The following is a 17,766-nucleotide window of genomic DNA, read 5'->3' on the forward strand; positions in this document are numbered from 1 at the left end:
TGAACCTAATGGACTTGGATTTTGCTAAACGTTGTGAATTTCCGATGACACCTCTGCGGACGCCTATCCCTTTGAGGGGGATTGATGCTACTCCTTTGGCGAAAAATAAACCTCAGTTTTGGACCCAGGTGGTAATGCGAGTCGCCCCAGACCATCAAGAACATTGCAGATTTTTGGTGTTGCATAATTTGCATGATACCATTGTTCTGGGGTTTCCCTGGTTGCAAATTCATAATCCAGTTTTGGATTGGAAATCTGTGTCTGTGGTGAGTTGGGGTTGTCGGTGTGCCCTTAGTTAGGCTCCGGTCTTTTCCACCTCTCCTCAGTCGCATGATGTTCCTTACTATTTGGCGGACTTTTATGATGTATTTAGTGAGAATGAGTCTGCGTCTTTGCCTCCTCATAGGAGTTATGGCTGTGCAATTGAACTGAGCCCGGGGTGTAAATTTCCCAAGGGTCGGCTCTTCAATTTATCTGTGCCCGAGCACGAGGCTATGCGATCCTATATTAAGGAGGCGTTGGAGAAGGGTCATATTAGACCATCCTCTTCACCCTTAGGTGCCGGGTTTTTTTTTGTGGCCAAAAAGGATGATTCATTAAGGCCTTGTATTGATTATCGTGCCCTCAACAAAATTACTATTAAATATCAGTATCCGTTACCCCTGATTTCGGATCCATTCTCCAGAGTTAAAGGTGCTTGCTGGTTTACCAAGCTTGACCTCAGGGGGGCGTATAATCTTATCCGCATTAAGCATGGAGATGAATGGAAGACGGCGTTTAATACTCCGGAGGGACATTTTGAGTACCTGGTGATACCTTTTGGGCTCACTAATGCCCCTTCTGTCTTCCTGTGCTTCATGAACGACATTTTCCGAGACTTTGTGGATAAATTTTTGATTGTCTATCTGGATGATATTTTGATCTTCTCCAAGGATTGCGATTCTCATGTGGAACATGTTCGGACTGTGTTCCGGATCTTGAGGGAGAATTCCCTGTATGTCAAAGGATCGAAATGCCTTTTTGGGGTACAGAGGATTTCATTTTTGGGATTCATTTTGTCTCCGTCAACTATTGAAATGGACCCGGCCAAGGTACAGGCCATTTATGATTGGGTTCAGCCCACTTCTTTGAAGGCCCTCCAGAAGTTTTTGGGTTTTGCTAATTTTTATCGGAAATTTATAGCAAAATTTTCTAGTATTGCCAAGCCATTGACTGATCTGACTAAGAAGGGTGCTGATGTGTTGAATTGGTCTCCGGAGGCTGTTTCTTCCTTTCAGGAGCTGAAGCGAAGATTCACTTCTGCCCCGGTTTTGCGGCAACCTGATGTCTCGCTCCCGTTCCAGGTAGAGGTGGACGCTTCTGAGATTGGTGCAGGAGCTGTTTTGTCCCAAAAGGATCCTGTAACATCTAAAATGAATCCCTGTGCTTTCTTTTCCCGAAAGTTCTCTCCACCTGAACGTAACTATGATGTGGGGAATCGGGAACTGTTAGCCATGAAATGGGCATTTGAGGAGTGGAGACATTGGTTGGAGGGAGCTAAACATCAAGTCGTGGTCCTCACTGACCACAAGAATTTGATTTACCTGGAGTCGGCCAAACGCTTGAACCCTAGACAGGATAGGTGGGCCTTGTTTTTTTACATGTTTTGATTTTGTGGTCTCTTTTCTTCCTGGCACTAAGAATGTCAAGGCAGACACCCTCTCTAGGAGCTTCTTTTCTGATTCTGCTGTGGTGACCAAGCCTGCTACCATCTTAGGCGAAGAGGTAGTTCTTTCTGCCATCTCGCCCGATTTGAGACGTGCTCTGGAAGAGTTCCAGGTGGACAAACCTGAGCGTTGTCCCAGTGGAAAGTTGTATGTTCCTGACCAGTGGAAGAAGAGAGTGATGTCTGAAGTTCATTGCTCTGCATTGGCTGGTCATCCAGGTATTTTTGGTACTAGAGATCTGGTGAGTCGGTCTTTTTGGTGGCCCGCCTTGTCTCGTGATGTCAGGAATTTTGTGCAGTCCTGTGGGACTTGCTCCCGGTGTAAACCTTGTTCTCGCTCTAGTGGGTTGTTGATGCCTTTGCCGGTCCCTAGGAGGCCATGGACCCATATTTCAATGGATTTCATCTCTGATATGCCTGTCTCTTAGAGAATGACTGTTATTTTGGTGATTTGTGATAGGTTCTCTAAGATGGTTCATCTTGTACCACTCCCTAAGTTGCCATCTTCCTCTGAGTTGGTGCCCCTGTTTTTGCAACAGGTGGTTCGCTTGCACGGGATTCCTGAGAACATTGTATCTGACAGAGGAGTTCAGTTTGTGTCTAGATTTTGGAGGACTTTCTGTTCCAAGCTGGGAATTCAGTTGTCCTTCTCCTCTGCGTTTCACCCTCAGACCAATGGGCAGACGGAGAGAACAAACCAGACCTTGGAGTCGTATTTGAGATGTTTTATTTCCGCTGATCAGGATGATTGGGTTTCATTTTTGCACTTGGCCGAATTTGCTTTAAATAATAGAGCTAGTTCTGCCACTTTGATGTCACCTTTTTTTTGTAACTTTGGATTTCATCCTCGATTTTCTTCAGGGCAGGAGGAGCCTTCTGCCTGCCCAGGTGTTGACACTGTGGTGGAGAGAATGCACCAGATCTGGGACCAAGTGGTGGATAAGTTATCTCTCTCCCAGGAAAAGGCCCAGCGGTTTTCCAACCGACATAGGACCATTGGTCCCCAGTTTAAGGTTGGTGATATGGTTTGGTTATCATCAAAAAATATCGCTATGAAGGTGGCTTCTCCTAAGTTTAAGCCTAGATTTATTGGACCTTACAAGATTTTGGAGATTATTAATCCGGTCTCTTTTCGTTTGGCTCTTCCTGTCACATTTAAAATTCATAATGTGTTTCATAAGTCCTTGTTGAAGAGGTTTGTTGAACCAGTTGTTCCTGGGGTGGCACCTCCGGACCCTGTATTAGTTGAAGGTAACATGGAATATGAGGTAGAGAAGATACTGGATTCCTGCCTGGCTAGACGGAGACTCCAGTATTTGGTTAAGTGGAAGGGTTATGGTCAGGAGGATAATTCCTGGGTCTCTGCCTCTGATATTCATGCCAAAAGATTGGTGCGTGCCTTTCATCGGGGCTCACCCTGATCACCCCGGTGGCGTGGATGAGGGTTCGGTGACCCCTCCTCAAGGGGGAGGTACTGTTGTGAGTTCATTTTCCCCTTCACCATTGAGGTCTGATAAACTCCCTCTTCTGGTGAAGGAAGGTAGTGAGGCTGATTACCAAGCACCTGAGCTGGATAATGATGACTGGGTGACGGGAATTGCTGACTGGATATAAGGCAGCCGACGCCCTTCTGCCTGGCTGGTGATTTCTCTGAGGGATTCTAGGAGACCAGTCTGATTCCTGCTCCTCAAAAGCTAAGTTTTCTGCTCTGTTTTTTGCATTTGTGTTTTGGTTTTGTTTTGCCTTGTTTTTCTGGATTTCTGCCTTCCCCTGCTTGGTGAGCTGAATTCCTTTTTGCTCTGTCTTCAGAAAATACCTGAATAGTGATATAGTCTTTTTGAAGCCTAGCGTCTTCAGGGCTTTTTTCCCTATCAGTCTGTTGGCTCTTGTTTTTGAGAGGGTTTTGGCGGATTGCAGACAGCAGCTTTTCTATTCTGTCCTTTTTAGTTAGCTTGGGCCCCATCATTTGCTCAGCCTATCTTTCTATCTGTGTGAGTGTTTTTTCATCTTGCTTCACCGTCATTATATGTTGGGGGCTGCCTATTGCTTTGGGGTCTGCTCTGGGGCAGTTTAGATTTCCCTTTCTGTCTTTAGGCTATTTAGTTCTCCGGCTGTGATCGAGGGGTCTAGGGCACCGTAGGAACCCCCCACGGCTACTGCTAGTTGTTGTTGTTAGGTTCAGGGGTCTGCAATCCGATAGCTGCCAACTTCTCTGGTTTTCTGGACTTAGCTAGTATTTCTGTTTTTGCCTCCTACGGTGACTCATTCATAACAGCAATGTCTTCAGGAGGTCAATCACTACCTGGTTCATCTTCTCGCACATGCCATTGGTCTGTGGGTGGTACGGGGTTGTCCGAATCTTCTTACAACCATACAAGTTACAGAATTCTTGGAACACTTCTGCCTCGAAAGCTGGACCTTGGTCTGTAAGCACCCTCTCCGGATACCCATGTGGTCTACAGAAGTGCTGCTGGAATGCTCTGGCTGCGGTACAGGCAGTTTGGTCTTTGACAGGCACAACTACCAGGAATCTTGAATAGTGATCCACAATGGTAAGAGCATGGATGTAACCTGACCGGCTTGGAACCAGCTTCACATAGTCCAGGGCTACCAACTCAAGTGACTGTTTGGTGATGATTGGCTGTAGAGGAGCTCTCTGGCTGTCTCGATCCTTTCTGCGCAGGTTACATTGTCCACACTCCCGGCACCACCTCTCAATTGCTTTCCTCATACCAGCCCAGTAGAACCTCTCTCGGAGCAATGTTTCCAACTTCTTCCATCCGAAGTGTCCAGCTCCATTGTGGTATGCTTCTAGGACCATTGATGCCTCTCTTTTTGGGACTATCACCTGCCAAACCAGCTCATGAGTGCGGGCATTGATACTTCTCCGACAGAGCTTCTCTTCATACATGAACAGCCGGCCTCTCTCCTTCCACAACTGCTGAGCTTCTTCAGGAGCATCTGACTCTGCATGTGAGTCAGCTCATGTCAGCAGCTCCTTCACCAGGCAGACTGCAGAGTCACTATCTTGCGTTTCTGCCCAATCATGGTGGGGCAATGGATTCAGGGTGACTTCCCTCAAGCCAGACCGTCTGATTCTCACTCCTTGAGCACGTTGGGCCGCAAGTGGCCGGTGGAAGGGAGGCAATTCTATTTCTTCAAGAGCCTCCGGGTCTTCTCCTGCATCTGGTAGGTTAGGCATCCTGGACAGTGCATCAGCATTGGCATTCTTGTGCCCTGCCCGGTACTTGATGGTAAACTCATAATTAGATAGCCGAGCCATCCATTGCTGTTCCAGTGCACCTAGTTTTGCAGTGTCCAAGTGAGTCAACGGATTGTTGTTCGTGAAGATAATGAACTTGGCTGAGGCCAGGTAATGTTTGAACCTTTCGGTGACAGCCCAGACTATGGCAAGGAACTCCAACTTGAAAGAACTGTAGTTGTCAGGGTTCCTTTTGGTGGGATGCAATTCCTGCTGGCGTAGGAGATCACTCATTCTTTGCCATTCTGTACCTGCGACAGTACCGCTCCTAGTCCCACCTTGCTGGCATCAGTGTACAACACGAAGGGTTTGTCATAATCTGGGTAGGCCAGAACTTCTTCACCTGTGAGAGCCATCTTCAACCTGGTGAAGGACCTTTCCAACTCCTCAGTCCATTCAAATGTGGAATTCTTCTGTTTGGCCTTCTTGGACTGTCCCACCAGGAGATTCTGCATAGGAGTGGCTATTTCAGTGAAGCCTTTGATGAACCTTCGGTAGTAGCCTACCAATCCAAGGAATTGGCATACTTCATGGAGGTTGCTGGGCTTCGGCCAGTCCCTGATGACTGTGACTTTGTCAGGATCTGGTGCCACACCTTCTGCACTCACTACGTGACCAAGGTACTGTACCTTGGGATTCAGCAGGTGGCATTTGGAAGGCTTCACCTTCAGGCCAAAATTGGACAAAGCTTCAAACACTTCAGCCAGGTGTTCTAGATGATCTTCATAGGTTTTGGAGAAAACAATTACATCATCCAGGTACAACAGGACCGTTTCAAAGTTCATGTGTCCCAGGCAGCACTCCATCAGCCGTTGAAATGTCCCTGGAGAGGTGCAGTGCCCAAATGGCATATAATTGGACTCACAGAGACCCATTGGAGTGGTAAATGCCATTTTCTCCTTGTCTGCCTCTGCCACGGGAACCTGCCAATACCCACTGGCGAGATCCAAGGTGGAAAAGTAATTAGCAGTTTTAAGTGCAGCCAATGATTCCTCAATTCTAGGTAATGGGTAGGCATCTTAATGTGTAATGCTGTTAATTTTCCTGTAATCAACACACATTCTCATGGTACCATCCTTTTTCTTTACAAAAACTAATGGAGCTGCCCAGGGGCTACAACTGTCTCTAATAACCCCAGCTTCCTTCATCTCTCTCAACATACTCTTGGCACATTGGTATTGTGTTGGGGGTATAGGTCTGTACCTCTCCTTTATGGGTGGATGGTCTCCAGTGGGGATATGATGTTGAACCCCTTTTGCCTGCCCAAAATCTAGTGGGTGTTTGGTGAATACCCTCATACTCTTGTGTCACTCTGTAAACCCCATTTTTCTGGTATGAAGGTGTAGATTCAGTCCCCACCTGCAGTTGCTGGCACCACTCCTCCATCTGCTTCACAGAGCCATTGTCCTCCACCTGATCGGATGAGACCAAGGGCTCTGCTGCCTGCAAAGAGTTGTTATTAACGGTGAGCAGCTTAGCAACTGTGGCGTACCGAGGTATTGTGGCCTCTTCCTCCCCACAATTCAAAAGACGTACAGGTACTCTCCCTTTTCGTACATCAACCACCCCTCTGGCTGTCAGGACAGTGGGCCTGCTATCAGAATATACGGGCTCTACCAATGCCTGGTAATCCCTCCCTCTGAGACCTATAGCTGCCCGACACCAAACTAACATTTCACATCTGGGGGGTATTGCAATGGGGAAAGCATCACTCACTCTGACGCTGCCAATCTCTCCGCCAGAGAGTTCTACCTGTTGTCTTTGCATCAGTGCTCGAATCTTCTTCTGCAGGACTCGTTGTTCTCCGGAACCAGCAGTCTCAGCCACCTGTTGCAACAAGACAATAACCTCGGACAGACAGTTTTCAATTACATTTGTACCAAGAGTCATCATGGGATTACATTCACGTCGATCAATATCAACAACTATCAGACCTTGAGACTTTAGTTCTACCCGACCCACTTTAACAGTAATTTCTTTACACCCAATGTGCGGCAAAGACTGACCATTACTGGCAACTACTGTCAGTTCATCAGTTGGGCCACGGGTAAGTTCAGAATCAGCCCAATACCTCTTGTAAAGAATGTACGGCATAGTGGTCACCTGGGAGCCAGTGTCCAGCAAAGCGTTCATGGGGATGCCGTCCATCACCACAGGAAGGATTGGTCTCCCTCCCACATACTTGGCTCACCAGTTCCTTGGGCCTGGGGATGCTACTCCTGGGGGTTGGCCCTCTGCCCCAGGAGTTACTCGTTTAAAGGACAAAATCTTGCAAGATGACCTGCCTTGTAGCAGCGACGACAGATGGAATGTCCGTCCTGGTCATAGCGATCGTTGTTCCTTTCTCGAAGCGGCGGGGTTCTCCTCCTCTGGAGCCACGGGACATCCTCTGGACTAGAAGCAAGCTGGATCTTTTCTTTGGAGGACACCTGCAGGGACTGCACGGTTTTAGTAAGCGCAGCCATTCCTTTGGTCAACTCCTGGACCTGAAGACGCAGCTCCTCAGTTGGATCTTTATCCAGAGTCTGTGCATCAGCCTCCACAGGGATGGAAGGAAAAGATGTTGCTTCCTGATGGTAGGTGATTGCTGGGCGCCTCAGGGGCGCTGGACGGCTGTCAATGGGTTCCTGCAGTACCCGTATAGCCCTGTCCTTAAAATCAGCAAAGTCCAGATCAGGGTCTTGCAGGGTTATGATACGCAACTGTCCTCGGTGGGTACTGGACAGGAGCCCTTCAATGAACTGCTCCTTTAACAGTTTATCTTCCTCCTTTACACTGTCAGGATCAACTTGCTTAACTGCTCGCAGCGCCTCTTGCAGGTTGAGAGCGTAGTCCCTTATACTGTCCTGCGCCTTCTGTTTACAGTCAAAGAACCTCATCTTGATTTCAGCTGCAGTGCGGGTGTCAAAGCTGCTCCTCAGCTTGGCCAGGATCTTTGCAGCAGTCTCTTTATCAGTGTCCTGCCAGGCTTTCACCTCTCTCTGTGCTGCACCCGTTAGCTGTCCAATCAGGATATTCACTTTCTGGCTTTCAGACAGAGGGTATACTTTAAACAAACTGCACAGTCTCTCTTTAAATTCACTCAGGGTATGTGACTCACCCGAGTACTGGGGTAGCCAGGCTGCTCCCGGTATGTAGGGCATGGACAGCGGCATAATGGAGACCGCTGCAGTGCTGCAGGGTTGGCGACGGTGTCCGCCACTGCATTGTCGCGTGGCGTGGACATCCTCTTCCCCCCTAGTTAAAGCTAGCCAGGGCCGGGGGTTGTGTGAGCTCACCGGCGGCCGCTTCACAGGCCCGACGCTCCGGGCTGTAGGCCTCAGCTCCTCCCCTTCTCGCGCGCTGTCCTCTCTTCCCGCACGGCACTGCACTTCCTCACGCTTTGTGGTAGGCTCCGCCCATGAAGGCCTGCCCCTCTTTCTTCACGCGCGCGCCAAGCAGCGCGGCAATGGCGGCAATTTCACACACAGTCTTTTACACCAACACAGTCTATGGCACACAGGACCCGGGGGGTACCGGGCTCCGTAATCCTGTTCGTGACGCCAAATTGGGTCGCCCTCCCAGGGCTGTGGGGTACTCTGTACCGGGCCGGTGTCAGGGGGATGTGTCGCAGCAGCGGTGACCCGGTCCGTGTCCTGGACCCTGTAATTAGATGAATAGTTTGTGACGCCACCTGTGTTGTTCGGCAAGTGAGATGTCAAGCCGACACTGCATTCAGATCCACTGGGACTGATGATATGGTGCAGCAAAGATGTAAAAGCTCCCCACAGGTGAAGCTGTAGTCCCAGGGCAGTGTAGATGTGGCTGGCACAGAGATGTAGCAAGGCCAGAAGGGTAGGAAGCAGACAAAGACACGGCGGGGTGCAATTTCTGTACCTTTACTTGATAACTGCAGTCCAGGGTCCTGATTACAGATGGTAACGGAGCCGTATAGCCTGGAAGCAATTCAGGGATTCTCTCTCTGCAGATGGGCTGTGCAGTCTCCTTCCTAGCGCTTACTTAAGGGATCCCCAGTACTGAGTTACACTGAAGTTCCTCCTGTCAGGTGTTCTCAAGAACCTAGCTTGCACGGCAGACAGCTGTAGCCTATCTCGGGGACTCCTCTCTTCTGAGTCCCGGCTCTTTATCCAAGCTGCTGTTGTGCCTCAAGTCTTAGATGGGAATAGGGTATTTACAGCCTCCTACTCCTCTGGTATCTGTTGTAGGACCGTTAGTATCCATACAACCGTGGAGACCAGGCTCCAGTTCATGCGCTCACTGTGAGGGAGCTCTCCTTTCCTAGCTCAACCTCCAGCTTCTCTCTCCACGTCTGCACATTTCAGCCTCCGCAGACTAACTGACCACACCTTCCTCTTGGCCCTCAGAGAGCACTCCTCCCCTTAATCCCAGTTCAGAGTTCTCCCTGCTGGCCTGGAGTGGAACTGTGTTGCATGCATAGATTGACTGCGAGAGAGACCCATCATTGCCTCCAAGCCTGGCATTACCTTCCCCTGGAGGAAGGCATAGCCAGTGTGGCGACCATACTCCTGGAGGTGCCACATACACATCTTTATTAAAGCATAACTTATGAGACTAAATTCTGCAAAATATTCAGTCCTAATCAGATACCTAGACATTACTACCAACTAAATTCTATATAAAATCTGTTCTATTGCTATCAACATTTTCATAAGGCACATTATGCACATTAGACAATAATTCTTGCAGTGTCCTTGGAATTGGAGCAATGCTCCAGGTTCGAGGTAGTTCTTATCTAAAGAGGACTTATGTAAAACCAAGAGAGGGCACCTTAAAAGGCGCAACTATTTACAAGAAAGTTTTTGGATCAATCATTGTCCATGATCTCTACAGTTCAATAAAACTGGTGCCAACTGGGCGAACTGGGGAAAAATAACAAGGGGCAAACGTGCCATTACCCTCCTGGGTAACAGTTTAGTTATTTAGTTGTGGGCATGTTCTTTATTGTTGGTTGTCCCCTCCTGGGGTAGTGGAAGCTGATTTCTTTTGCTGTTTCCAGGGAAGACTGTTACGAATGAGTCACCGTAGGAGGCAAAAACATAAATACTAGCTAAGTCCAGAAAACCAGAGAAGTTGGAAGCTATCGGATTGCAGACCCCTGAACCTATCAACAACAACTAGCAGTAGCCGTGGGGGGTTCCTACGGTACCCTAGACCCCTCAATCACAGCCGGAGAACTAAATAGCCTAAAGACAGAAACGGAAATCTAAACTGCCCCAGAGCAGGCCCCAAAGCAATAGGCAGCCCCCAACATATAATGACGGTGAAGCAAGATGAAAAAACACTCACACAGATAGAAAGATAGGCTGAGCAAATGATGGGGCCCAAGCTAACTAAATAGGACAGGATAGAAAAGCTGCTGTCTGCAATCCGCCAAAACCCTCTCAAAACAAGAGCCAACAGACTGATAGGGAAAAAAGCCCTGAAGACGCTAGGCTTCAAAAAGACTATATCAGTACTCAGGTATTCTCTGAAGACAGAGCAAAAAGGAATTCAGCTCACCCCAGCAGGGAATGGCAGAAATCCAGAAAAACAAGGCAAAACAAAACCAAAACACAAATGCAAAAAGGAGAGCAGAAAACTTAGCTTTTGAGGAGCAGGAATCAGACTGGTCTCCTAGAATCCCTCAGAGAGATCACCAGCAAGGCAGAAGGGTGTCGGCTGCCTTATATCCAGTCAGCAATTCCAGTCACCCAGTCATCATCATCCTGCTCAGGTGCTTGGTAATCAGCCTCACTACCTTCCTTCACCAGAAGAGGGAGTTCATCAGACCTCAATGGTGAAGGGGAAAATGAACTCACAACAGAAGACTGTCTGGTTTTCCACCTCCTGGTGGGTTAACAAAGGATGAGGTGGCAGCTGGTGGTACTGCTGCCTGTGGTACAGCAGAGGTAGCAACTTGTACCATTGGATGTTGTACTTTAGTGGACATGGCCTGCCTGACTTTTACAGGTACAACTACCACAGTGGGAGGCATCCCTGCTGGGGGAACATATGCTTTCTCATTCTTGTAGGCCGCAATAAAGTCCTCCGGTATGCGGCGCACGTTCAGGGCGTACCAGCCACGTAGCCCCTCATGCTGGGTGAAAGTAACATAATCTCCCGGGTACAGGTCACAAGCAGGGTGTCCCCTCCGGAGGTGGGACTCTACATTCCTCCGGCTGAAGAAGAGGTCAGAGATCCTCTGGGGGTCTGAGATAAAGCCAAACCCCCATTCCTGGTTGACATTAAGGACCTGACCCCATCCCGCTGAGTCCCGGGGACCATAGTGACCAGCACTGACCATTTCTTTCCTGTCCAGGTCAGGGCCCAGCACTGCCAGTCTCCGCTGTTCCCGTCCCCTCTGTTCAGCTGCCAGTTGGCGGATAGTCTGTTGGCAGTGGGCCTCCATCTCCTCCTCCTCACCTCGGGACCGGCCTCTGCCCACAGTGGACAGGGGCACCACTGCTAGGGGTTCAGGTGTTCCCCCCCCCCCCAGGGACTAGAATCCCGGTCCCAGACTAGGTCCAGCACGACCTGCCCGGACATTGTAGCAGCCGGGCACCCTGATGTCTTCGCAGCTGCATGGGCGGCGGTCATACCTGGAACCTCCTGGCGGTGTTGTGTCGGCTCCGGAGCAGGCACTGAATGGCAGCCGGTGGCAGCAGTGGTCACTGGAGCTGCCTGGTCAGAGGCCGGGGACGGTGGTGGTGCGGATGGCGTCTCCGGGTCCACAGGGGCCTTCAGTGGGGCCTGCGCAGCTGCGCTAGGTCCAGGCAGGAGCACAGCTTCCTCCTCTTCAGCTCCCAGGCCCTCGGGTAACTCCTCCTGGAAGGCAGCGCTCAGCGGCGGTTGCAGCGTTGAGGTGGTGACAGGCGCTGCTGATGGCATCGCAGCAGCCGCAGGTTCCGCAGGTGCTACCCGAACGAGAACCAGTGCAGCGGCGGTGGGTACCGGCGGTGAAGGTACCGCGGGTGTAGGCCCCTCCTGGGCGCGCTGCAGGTTCAGAGTCCACAGAGCCTCCTGTTTCAGCCGCATATGGTGGGTCAGCTGGGCAATTTCGTCCTCCAGCTGCTGGCGGTCCATGGTGGAAGCGGGGTTGGAGCCTTCAATCAGTGCGCCGAGGAAGATTAGCTCAGCCTCCTCACGCTCTTCAGGCCTCCGTGCTTCTTCCAAGATGGCATCCAGGAGTTCTCTCTCCTTCCTGGGCTCCTTTCCCGCCACCGGGCTTCGCTCCTCCTTCTGGGGGTGGAATCTTCTTCCTCTGTCTCCATACCAAGCCAGTATATGCACCCCTCTAGGGGTGGGCCGTGTTGCTGTTGCATAGAATTTTAGGCAGGAGAAGCCAAGGACAGTTCATGCTCTTTTCTTAGGGCCACCCATGTTGTCACGCCCTTCTTCACCGCGCCGGTGGCCATTTTGAGAGTCCATTTTACAGTCTATGAATTTGGTGATTTTGCACATTCTCAGCAATTTTTAAATCCAATAAATCTTCAGCACACAGGACCCGGTGGTACCGGTCTTCGTCATCCTGTTCGTGACGCCAAAATGGATCTCCCGCCGTGGCCGTGGGGTTCTTGGAGCCGGGCCCTTTGATTTCAATGGGAGTTGTCACAGCGGCAGTGACCCGGTCCGTGGCCCCGGGCGTCCATGTAAAAGGAATAGTGTTTGAGTGTGCAGGATTAAAGTTTATAAATGGATGATTCGTGACACCACCTGTGGTGCTCGGCAATAAAGGTGTTAGGCCGACGCTGCAGACAGATCCTCTGGGACAGGTGTTGTGGTGGAGCAACGATGCTGTGGCCCTCCACAGGTAGGGCTGTAGTCCCAGGGCAGTGTAGATGGGGAGATAGTGAGGAGAGGAGAATGATGCAGTGTTAAGCACAGAGATGTAGCAGTGCTGAGTGGGTTGGCGCAGGAATAAGTGAAGGACACCAGGGCATGTAGTTCCAAAGCTTTACTCACAGTCTGTCGTGCATATAGTTGCCCGCATCTGTGCCGTGTCCTCCAGGTCAGGGGCTCAGCCAACCTCCAGGCAAGATGAAGTACTCCGTTCCAACACTCCGCCAACATATGCCTTTTCTGAACGTCTCCTCACTAGCGCTTGTTTGAGGTACTCACAGTACTGAGTTACACTGAAGTTCCTCCTTCAAGATGTTCCTTTGAACTCTACTTGTACGGCAGACAGCTGTAGCCTGCTTCGGGGACTCCTTGCTATCAAGTCCCGGCTCACTTACATTGCTGTTGTGCCCCCAAGTCTTGTGTGGGAATAAAGTGGTGACAACTTCTATTCCTCCGGTGTCTGCTGCAAGACCATAAGTATCCATACAACCTCGGGGACCAGACCCCGGCCTTGCGCTTAGAACTCTGCTCTGACCCTGGTCCTTAGTTCTCTTCTTCTCCTTAAGTTCCGTACAAATCTTTCTTCCTTATGGAGAATCAGGCTTTCTATATCTCTTTCCCGTGCCAGCAGCTCCAGGTCACAGGAGACTGCTGCAGCACCTCCTTCACTCCATCCCACTCACGGGATCTTCTCTCTCAGACTGAACTAGTCCTAATATCTTCCTGCTCTCCTGTGCAGTCTAAGCTCCACCCACCTCCCAGCACTTTTCGTGTTCCAAGCAGGTAGCCACCAAAGGTGCTTTGCTACACTACTATGTTGTCTGGGATGCAGGTGTCAGAGTGTGGTCAAGTGTCTCCACCTTACCTGCATGGTGGGGTACCACACCTCAAGAGGAGGTGCAGTACCTCTGTGGCGACTGAACCCTCAGGGGCGCCACACATTCATATAGACGGCTGGTGGGGATGGAGTCAGTGACGGACTCTGGCCAAATATGTGTCTAGAGCCGTAGTAGAAAATGAAGATGTCGTCCTCATCATGAAGTAGTTATTTCTCATGTCACATGAAATGAATATCTCCTGCAGTATTGCTAATGCCGATTTCAGTGTCGGTAAATGAGACGAGAATTAGCGTTATGGAAGATGAGTCTATGAGAAACGTATTCAGCTGCTGACTCCGAGGAAGAAACTGCTTGTTGTCTGTGGCCTAATATTATTATTATTATTATTATTATTATTTATTTATATAGCACCATTGATTCCATGGTGCTGTACATAAGAAGGGGTTACATACAAATTACAGATATCACAGTAAACAAACTTACAATGACAGACTGATACAGAGGAGAGAGGATCCTGCCTTTTTGGGCTTACATGCTACAGGATGGTGGGAAGGAGACAGTAGGTTGATGGGTTGCAGCAGTTCCGGTGTTGGTTGAGGCGATATCTCCGGTAGTGGTGAGAAGGTAGTGGGGTCATTGCAGGCTGTAGGCTTTCTTGAAGAGATGGGTTTTCAGGTTCCGTCTGAAGGATCCGAGTGTGGTTGATAGTCGGACATGTTGCAGCAAAGAATTCCAGAGGATGGGGGCTATTTGGGAGAAGTCTTGGAGGCGGTTGGGTGAGGAGCGAATAAGTGTGGAGGAGAGAAGGAGGTCTTGGGATAACCGGAGATTACGTGAGGGAAGTAACCAGGAGATTAGTTCAGAGACATATGGGGGAGACAGGTTATAGATGGCCTTGTAGGTCAGTATTAGTAATTTGAACTGGATACGCTGAGGGTATGGGAGCCTGTGAAGAGATTTGCAGAGGGGAGAATCAGAGGAGTAGCGAGGAGAGAGATGAATTAGTCGGGCAGCAGAGTTAAGGATGGACTGGAGAGGTTCGAGGGTGTTAGCAGGGAGACCACAGAAAAGGATGTTGCAGTAGTTGAGGTGGGAGATGATGAGGGCATGCACAAGCATTTTAGTAGATTGAGGGTTGGGGAAAGGACGAATTCTGGAAATATTTTTGAGCTGGAGGCAACAGGAGGTAGAAAGAGCTTGGTTGTGAGGTTTGAAGGACAGGGCAGAGTCAAGGGTTACTCCGAGGCAGCGAATTTCCGGTACTGGGGAAAGTGTGATGTCATTAATTGTGATAGTTCAGGTAAGTCAGATCTGTGCGATGGAGGAAAGATGATGAGTTCAGATTTGTCCACATTGAGCTTTAGAAAGCGAGAGGAGAAGGAATATATGGCTGATAGACACTCCGGGATTCTGGACAGCAGAGAGGTGACATCTGGGCCAGAGAGGTAGATCTGAGTGTCGTCAGCATAAAGGTGATACTGGAATCCATGGGACTTTGAGTTGACCCAGGCCAAGTGTATAGATTGAGAAGAGTAGGGGTCCTAGAACAGAGCCTTGGGGGACTCCAACAGAGAGAGGGTGGGATGAGGAGGTAGTGTGGGAGTGGGAGATGCTGAATGTGCGGTTTGAAAGGTATGAGGAGATCCAGTATAGGGCGAGGTCTTTGATGCCAAAGGAGGAGAGGATCTGTAGTAGGAGGCAGTGATCAACTGTGTCGAATGCAGAGGACAGGTCTAGAAGCAGGAGTATAGAGTATTGTCCATTTGCATTGGCTGTAAGTAAGTCGTTAGTAATTTTGGTCAGGGCTGTCTCAGTGGAGTGATGGGGCGGAAACCAGATTGTAGATTGTCAAAGAGCAAGTTAGATGAGAGGTGGGAGGAAAGTTCAGCGTGGATGTGCAGCTCCAGGAGTTTGGAAGCGAATGGGAGCAGTAATATTGGGCAATAGCTGGACATAGCGGTTGGGTCGAGGGTTGGCTTTTTTTAAGGATAGGCGTGATTGTGGCATGTTTAAAAGCAGAAGGGAAGGTACCGGACGTTAGCGATAGGTTGAAGAGGTGGGTTAGGGATAGGATAAGTGTGGTGGTGAGGTTGGGGATGAGGTGGAATGGGATGGGGTCAAGTGCACAGGTTGTGAGGTGCGATTTGAAGAAGAGGCGATTAAGCTCCCTTTCAGTGATGTTAGATAGGGAGGTTATGGGGTCTGGGCATTGGTCTGGTATACAAAGGGGTTGTGGTGGTTGAACAGTGAAGACTTGCCTTGTTTGGTCGATCTTATTTTTTGAAGTGTGTGGCAAAGTCCTCAGCAGAGATGAGGAAGGTTGGAGGGGGCAGTGGTGGGTGGAGGAGGGAGTTAAAAGTTTTGAATAACTGTTTGGGATTGTAGGATAGGGAAGATACAAGGGTTGTGAAGTAGGCCTGATTAGCAGAGGTGAGGGCAGATTTGAAAGCGAGTGTTGCCTGTTTGACTGCAGTGAATATAATATATATATATTATATAGGTTTTATTACAGATGTAAAGAAGAAAACTAAATACTGTAAAATAATAAATCTCCTCATATGTTTCCCTTATTATCTCCAGTAATTGTATTATTACACAGGATTTTTATGATGTTACATCGGCTCATCTTCTCATTCAGGTCTCTACAACATCGGATCCTCTAAGTGAAGATCTTCTACATTAAGAGAACTTTTCTGAATTACCCATCAAGGATGGCTATGGACAGGGACAAAATGGCGGAGAGGATATTACACCTCACCCTAGAGATCCTCTTCCGGCTTACGGGAGAGGTGAGAGATTCTGATGACGTCACATTACATCATTCTTATCTATGGGAATAACAGATGGACAGAACAGGAGAGGTGAGGACTCTGGAAATGTCTGTAGTGAAATTTATTAATGTGTCTCTCCATAACCAGGATTACACAGTAGTGAAGAAGACCTCTAGTGAGTGCTGTCAGGACCCTGTGTCTGAGGGATGGGGAAGACTCCTGAGCCAAATCACGGGGCCTCCACCTCATCCCCTGATACATGAGGACATCAATGACCAGAAGATCCTAGAACTCACCTACAAGATGACTGAGCTGCTGACTGGAGAGGTGACAATGCTGGGAATGCTGGGACATTACACAGTAACGCTATGAAGGGATCTGGGGGATGACGGTATCATTGTATGTGTCAGGCTCCTATAAGGTGTCAGGATGTCTCCGTCTATTTCTCCATGGAGGAGTGGGAGTATTTAGAAGGACACAAAGATCTGTACAAGGACATCATGATGGAGGTTCCCCAGCCCCTCACATCACCAGGTAATAGACAGGACTAAATACACATGGCCTATAATTATCTGTATGTAAAGAATGAATTCAGTCCCTGTATGTGTTTCCTCCAGATCTATCCAGGAAGATGACAACACCAGAGAGATGTCCCCATCCTCTTCTTCCACAGGACTGTAAACAAGAAGATCCCAATGCTCCTCAGGATCATCAGGTAGATGGAGAGAAGGTGTCATGAGATCTCCCCTGTGATGTGTAGATGGCTGTGAAGGTCTTGTGCTCAGTCTTGTTTTATCCACCAGTATTATATGTTTTATACTTGTGTAATGGGAACAGTGGAGATGGCAGGATTAGAGCTGATCATAGATGTGACTTCTCCATCTGTCTGTGACTTTCACAATATTTGTTTCAGGGTGAATATCTGACCCATATTAATGCTACAGAGACATATGTGAGGGGTGATGCGTGGTGTAAAGAGGAGATTCCTACATATGACTACCCAGGTGAGTAGTAACCACTAAATCCAGAGAAGTCACAGATTCTTCTCAGTTACCGGCTGTGGCTGCTTTATCGTACCACAATTATGTGATCGCCATTTGGCCTCTAGACCACAACATTCTCCTTCACCCAAAACTGTTCAAATGACTTTGGGCATTGAAAGCCCTTTACTATAGAATTTACCATCTGGAGGATCCACCTTTCCCCTGAGATTAGAAGACTCTGACCATTAACTGCCCAGATCTGTAAACTACAAAGCCAAATGACAGTGTACGTAGAATGTGCTGACAAGTTAGAAAATCACTTGAATTTAAAGTAATATGATGGATCTGTAAGAGAAAGCGGAGGGTA

At 49.0% G+C, this 17,766-nt stretch overlaps 2 protein-coding genes across 3 annotated transcripts in view; one reads left to right on the forward strand and one right to left on the reverse strand.

Annotated features, from left to right (window-relative positions):
• The window catches only part of LOC141059269 (uncharacterized), a 1,095,346-nt gene that overhangs the window by 628,516 nt on the left and 449,064 nt on the right, over positions 1 to 17,766 (reverse strand). The gene's annotated exons all lie outside the window — the stretch shown is intronic.
• LOC141059257 (uncharacterized) overlaps positions 12,452 to 17,766 on the forward strand; it is a 33,346-nt gene continuing 28,031 nt past the window's right edge. Inside the window, exons 1-5 of one of the 2 annotated variants that reach the window (XM_073555573.1) lie at positions 12,452 to 16,434; positions 16,564 to 16,743; positions 16,827 to 16,950; positions 17,034 to 17,131; positions 17,330 to 17,420. In XM_073555573.1, coding sequence (XP_073411674.1) covers positions 16,357 to 16,434; positions 16,564 to 16,743; positions 16,827 to 16,950; positions 17,034 to 17,131; positions 17,330 to 17,420 — 571 coding nt within the window. In that variant the 5' untranslated portion in view covers positions 12,452 to 16,356. The remainder of the gene's footprint in view (positions 16,435 to 16,563; positions 16,744 to 16,826; positions 16,951 to 17,033; positions 17,132 to 17,329; positions 17,421 to 17,766) is intronic. The other variant, XM_073555574.1, reaches the window with a different exon arrangement.

The sequence above is a fragment of the Dendrobates tinctorius genome, unplaced genomic scaffold (assembly GCF_039654945.1).
Source record: "Dendrobates tinctorius isolate UK_male_01 unplaced genomic scaffold, ASM3965494v1 ptg000226l, whole genome shotgun sequence".
NCBI lineage: Eukaryota > Metazoa > Chordata > Amphibia > Anura > Dendrobatidae > Dendrobates > Dendrobates tinctorius.